The sequence below is a fragment of the Ctenopharyngodon idella genome, chromosome 2 (assembly GCF_019924925.1).
Source record: "Ctenopharyngodon idella isolate HZGC_01 chromosome 2, HZGC01, whole genome shotgun sequence".
NCBI lineage: Eukaryota > Metazoa > Chordata > Actinopteri > Cypriniformes > Xenocyprididae > Ctenopharyngodon > Ctenopharyngodon idella.
Genome location: NC_067221.1, coordinates 1,541,408 through 1,547,817, shown reverse-complemented (window position 1 = coordinate 1,547,817; position 6,410 = coordinate 1,541,408). Strand labels below are relative to the sequence as shown.

The window sequence follows — 6,410 nt, the reverse complement described above, 5'->3', positions numbered from 1 at the left end:
GGTTTCATGAGCCCTAAATCAGCATATTATTATGATTTCTTAACCCCTTAACTGCCACCGTCCCGCTGTTTTAATTTATCGCCTTTTTGCATCACATATTTCAGTAATCATCATAGATTAGGAATCATTCAAAAGCTTAAAAAACTCAGAATTCATCCTGTCTATGAAAACTGTTTTGAAAACGGTGCTTTAAATTCTTTTAGCAGACTCCTCCCCCTAGTGGGCGGAGTCAGGTTTCATATTACAAAATTTATTTTAACTACTTTTTACTGAAAACTTTTCTAATCTTGACAAAACCAACCTGATCTCACGGCAGTTTTGTGCTAAATCGTACGTATTTTACGAGTTGCCAAATTCGTATATGAATTCGTACGAATGACCTACCCCTAACCCCGCCCCTAAACCAACCCGTCACTGGGGTTTAGACAAATCGTATGAATTCATACGCTTTAAATTCTTTAAGCGGGCTCCTCCCCCTAGTGGGCGGTGTCAGGTTTCATATTACAAAATTTATTTTAACTACTTTATAGTGAAAACTTTTCTAATCTTGACAAAACCAACCCGATCTCATGGCAATTCGTACGTATTTTACAAGGTGGCTAATTCATACAAATTCGCACGTTTTTTTGCTAAATCGTATGTATTTTACCAGTTGCCAAATTCGTATGAATTCATATGAATGACCTACCCCTAACCCCGCCCCTAAACCTACCCGTCACTGGGGTTTAGACAAATCATATGAATTTGTATGAGTGAGGTTGTACGAATTCGTACGAATTCACCACCTCATAAAATACGTACGAATTGATCGTGAGATAGTGCTGGACAAAACACATACCACCAGAAAGGTCTGAATCTCAAGCTTTCATATTTGCTGTCTGTTTTGTTATAGTAGTGATATTTGGACAGAAATTTATTAATTTGCTACAGGACAATGCGTCAAAAAAATTTAAATGGAATGTGGGTGACATCCGGTGGCTATTTTTGGTACAACGCCTAAACAAAATCTCATGGGAACTTCAATTTTTGTGATATCAACTTCAAATTTGGGACACAACTTGGTTAGACATATGGCTTTGATTTTATATCAATTTCAGCGTAAAAAATTATTTTGTAAAATATATATTTTATACAACAAAAAAATAGTATAGCACATTTGATTTACAGTAAATTTAAACTATAACTTTTTCATACTTTCCTTTTTTGAAGTGCTTTCACTTCAGCAAAATAAAAATGTAAAATATATTAAGATAGAAAACATTTTTAATGATATTTATTAAAAATAATATTTCGCAATATTACTGTTTTTATTAAATAATTGGAGCCTTGATGAATATCCTTTCAAAAACAAAAAAACTTTTGATCGGTCATGTGTGTGTGTGTGTGTGTGTGTGTGTATATATATACATATACACACACACACACACACATACTGTAGAATTTTCTTCTTAAGAGCCCAATATTCTGGCTTTAGAAAGAATACTCATATTTTGAATAACGCTTCCACAGGGACATATGCATTCTCTCACATCTCTGATTATACAGCACCTAAGAGCTCCAGCCTCTCCGAAGTGCCGTTCCCGAGGGTTGTTGGCGCAGATGTGACGGTCGTTCTCGTCTCCAATGCAGGCCTCACACAGGTTCCTTGGGTTGTTTCCTTTAGGATCATGTTCTGGGTCCTTCACTCCTGGGACACAGCTGTAGCCGAAAAAATCCCCAACCGCTGCAAACCATAGGGAGAAAGATATACATGCCTTTTTAAAGTGCTGCCAAAAGTTGCAATTAAAATCTCAATCTGCATTTGAACCATACATAACCCCTTTTATTCCATTACTTTGTGTGTATGTGAAGCTCGCCAATAATTAAACCAGATGTTTTGTAAAACAACAGCTGTGTTAATGTCAGTTGTGAAATAAAGCACGGTAACCTCTCACCATGGGGAAAGTTGCACTGCTCATCCACACTGATCTGTGATGTGTTGACCAGGAAGCCGATGGGGACGGTCCAGCCCACTGTGGTCCTCATCCCTGGGTGACAGGAGCTGCGCTCGTGCATCTCCAGCAGTGACAGATCACTGGACGATGTCCGCGCCAGAGCAACCACGTAATAATTAATGCCATCTGTGTCAGGCACAGAACATCAGAACATGCACTGACGTCAGACGAAAACTATTTCATCCAGGGTTGGGGGTAACACGTTACAAGTAATCAGATTACTTTTTTCAAGTAACTAGTAAAGTAACACATTGCTAGTAAATTTACAAATAAAATATCCGAGTTGCTTTTTTAGAGGCTTATGCATTTCACTTTTGCTGTGAAAGGGCCTTTAGATTTAGAAGTTTTTTGTTATTAAGATCAAACAAACATAGCCCAGCTGTGAGAAAATGTAACGCAAAAGTAACGTAGTGCATTACTTTCCATAAAAAGTAACTAAGTGGACTACTTGCACAACGCATAGTTTCCGGTAACAGTGTTACGTTAATGGCTGTCAATTGATTAAAACAATGAATGTTCTCTGCGTTAACATGAATAATCATGAACCTGCTGAAACTTTCCTATAAATATATTTTCTTTCCAACTGCGCATTCTGAATAATAGCCTAAATAATATTTCTCGACTAACCTGCCGCAGTGTTTTCTCTTACTGATCATATTTCATACATGTTGAGTTTAAATTTATAAATGAATTTGACTGATAAAAAGGATTGTTTGTGTGCGTTGGTGCGTTAACATCGTTACGACTGTGAATATTAATTAATTTAATAAAATTTTGGCTGCGTGAGATTCTCTAGCTTTGTTGTTGTTGAGCAACCGAAGCGCGAGCTGTTAAAGTGTAAGTTGGTGCTCTTATTACAGTCTTTTAAAATAACTGAATGAATTAATACGCAGTACACCTCAAATTGAACTATGTTAAATATTTAATTAATTTTAAACAATAGGTAACGCGTTAACATAGCTACGACTGTGAATATTAATTAATTTAATAAAATTATAAAATTTTCAATACAATTAAAATCATTTTGGCTGCGTGAGATTCTCCAACTTTGTTGTTGTTGAGCTGTTAAAGCTCCGCCCTCTTCTGGAAAGGGGGCGGGAGCAGCAGCTCATTTGCATTTAAAGGGACACACACAAAAACGGTGTGTTTTTGCTCACACCCAAATAGGGGCAAATTTGACAAGCTATAATAAATGATCTGTGGGGTATTTTGAGTTTGGAAAATTCTTTACACAGTAATCATCACAATCTCTCTTCTTTCGTCTCTAAAAATGTCCAGATTTTTAAATCTTCTTGCAGATGCTCATTTTAAGTGGCGTTCTTGAGTGAGTTGTACTATTTCAAAATGGAATAATGCGATATTGTAATGCATTACTACATTAAAAGTAACTTTCCCCAACAATGATTTCATCAGATCTTTGGTGTTTAAATACTCACCCACACCGTTGTAAGACTCTCCCACAGCCACATCTAAGCCATAGCAAAACCCCGCCGTGTAGATCTCATCCGCATACATAGTTGAGGCATCTGCAGTGCCATTCTGTTTACATCACAGACAAATTATCCTATACACCAATTTCCATCAAAACATGTCAAACATTTTGTGAGATTGAATTATCAGTTGAGAAGGTGAGTGAGTGCAAGAACATCAAAAAGGAGGAGCAAAAATTCTGAAATCTATAAGCCTATTACATTTTCTTGCACCATTTCTAAATTGATTTGCTTCTCAGGAAACAATTTCCTACAACCTTAATTTGCTTCATGCAGTCGGTGGGACTTTGGCCCCTCACACACAGAAGATGTCCGCGGATATTCCTGGCTGTGGCATTTCCAGCTAGATCCAAACACTTCTGCTCTTCGGCATCTGACACTGTGCACCATCTGACTGCAAAAGAAAAGCACTTTAATTTGATTGCAATTCAAAATATATATTAAATTATTTGTTCATTGTTCACACTTCCAGTCAAAAGGTTTGCATTTTACACATTGCAAATAATAGTAAGTCGATCAAAACGTGGAAAGTGATGACCAAAAAACTGTACACAAATAGATACACTTAAGATGCAAACAGTACTGAACGAGTAACCATGTATGCTGGACAAATTTCTTACATTTATCCTTCTTTTCCATGAATAAATAATAGTTACTATTATTATTTTGAGGTTAATTGATTAAAATAACTATTAATACAATAATAATTACTTAAAATTCATAGGTAGGCACAATTTATATTTCCTACAAAAATACTGTCAAGCATTTAAACATAAATACTGGTGTGAAACAAAATTCATTTAATTTTTTTTTTTTTATAATTATTGTTATATGAAGTTCCCCAAGCAAGGTGTATCATGTGTTCATCCTGATCCAGTGCAGAAAGCCAATCCGAAAACAAGTCAATGTCATAATAAGATCAGAAAGCATATGAATATAGTACTTACTAATGTTGTTTTCAGTGGACATAGAAACCAGAACAAGCAGGAACAGAACCACTGCAAGGTGTCCTCCTGGATGATCCATGCTGACTTTGAACAGTAACCTTCCAAATGGGCTCAGACTCACAGGGTGGTGTGGGAAGTGAAATTAAAAAAAAGGAAAAAGATAGAAAAAAAAAAGGCTCGGGGCTCATATTGCTCCCTTTTTAGGGTACCCAGAAGTCTCAGAAACCAAGAGGGGAGGGAAAACTTTCCATTAGGTCCTTACTGAAGTTTCTCTTCTTTTTTTTTTCCAGATCTAACACTGTCAGGTTATTTTCCACTTATCCGATCACGATGGGCATCTAGTGTTTCTTTCCCTAACCAATGGGACCTCATGGCATGCAAGCTTTTGCACACTTCACTGCACCTGGCACCGGGCAGGTCAGATCATTTCTGAGGTTATAATTAAGTAAGATACAATAGCTTTTTGTGGACAGCTTCTAAAGCCCCTTAAGATTAAACCAAAGGTCCCAAACTAGCCAAGTTTGATTGAAGATATGGATGGAGGGGCAACAGGAGATTCTTTTGTGCAGTCGAGGAAGCATATAGGCCACTCGATACCTTCTCTGCATCCTAATTCTCATGTCACCTTCCCCATAATCAATGCTTTATTGAAGGAGACACGAGTCATCTGAGATAGAAGACAGCGTTTCAGAGCCAAAAACAAACCTATGTCCACATGTGGCCAAAACATTACAAAATCCTTGTTAAGAAATGCAAGAAAACAAAAATAATGGATAATAAACTGAAATACATAAAACAAATACAAAAAAAAAATGTTAAACGCATTTTTCGTTTTTCACAGCAGTAAAATGACTCAAAAATGGCACCTGGTACAATATTTTATCAGTGAACTCAGTCTTTAAAGTGTTTACTAATTTGGACAGAATGCTATATACTGTAACCAGATATATTCCTCTGTTTTCCATGTTGTTACATGCATGCATTTCCCCAAGAGATGCAATTTCATTCCACACAACATTGACCTCCGTGCCACGAATGCCCCAAAAATCGCACTGCATTGTTTACACATCAATTGATTATACAAAATCTATGATATTGAGTGGAACGGAACTGGCCACTTGAGGGCCGTCAGACGCTTATCTCCCTGCCCTTCGCTGCCCCTGACTCCATATCCTTTTTTCCCCATATAGAAAATGACATGGCCATTAATCAACAAGCTATTTTAGAACAAAAACCTGTCAGGCCACTGGCTCCTTGACTCCCATCATGGGAAGGACATTTGCTTTCTTTAAGCAGATATGTGAGTCTCTCTAACAGTTTGTAAATAGTAATATAATTGATTGTACAATTTTAGGTAACCTAATACATTGAACTGATGGGCAGTGTAACCTACAAATATAAATGTATAAGTGATGCAAGGCCAGGCTATAATATATTTAAGTTTTCTAGTAGGGTGTATGGTTTTAAAATATATACAAAATTATAATACAGTTTAAATTATTGCAAACACAACTGATTTTGTTCAAAGAACTTCATACAAGTTGAACTTCGTGTGTCTTTGATATCAAAACATGAGGACGTGATTCCATCAAAGATCTGGTGGAGGTTCAACTCTGTGGAAACTCAACTCAGACTATGTAGAAAACGCTCACGCTCCCTCCAGACGTACACATTTCTACCGTAACTCTCAGACCTCAGACTGAAATCTACATTGATCGTTTTCAATCTCATCTGCAATAAGCAGTGTGGAGAGTAACGCATTACAAGTAACACATTATGTAATCAGATTACTTTTTGATGTAATGAGTAAAACATTACAAGTAACGTGCAAAACGATCAGATTACTTTTTGATCTAACGACTAACACATTACAGGTAATGTGCATTACATAATCAGATTACTTTTTTGATGTAACGAGTAAAGCATTACAAGTATCACATTATGTAATCAGATTACTTTTTGATGTAACGAGTAAAGCA

The 6,410-nt window shown here is 36.5% G+C and overlaps 1 protein-coding gene across 1 annotated transcript in view; it reads right to left on the bottom strand.

Moving 5' to 3' along the window:
• otomp (otolith matrix protein) overlaps positions 1-5,448 on the bottom strand; it is an 11,729-nt gene extending 6,281 nt beyond the window's left edge. Inside the window, exons 1-5 of the mRNA XM_051916354.1 lie at positions 4,432-5,448; positions 3,742-3,878; positions 3,431-3,533; positions 1,935-2,120; positions 1,549-1,723 (exon numbers count right to left, since the gene is read on the bottom strand). Coding sequence (XP_051772314.1) covers positions 1,549-1,723; positions 1,935-2,120; positions 3,431-3,533; positions 3,742-3,878; positions 4,432-4,510 — 680 coding nt within the window. The 5' untranslated portion in view covers positions 4,511-5,448. The remainder of the gene's footprint in view (positions 1-1,548; positions 1,724-1,934; positions 2,121-3,430; positions 3,534-3,741; positions 3,879-4,431) is intronic.
• Positions 5,449-6,410: the final 962 nt, after the last annotated feature.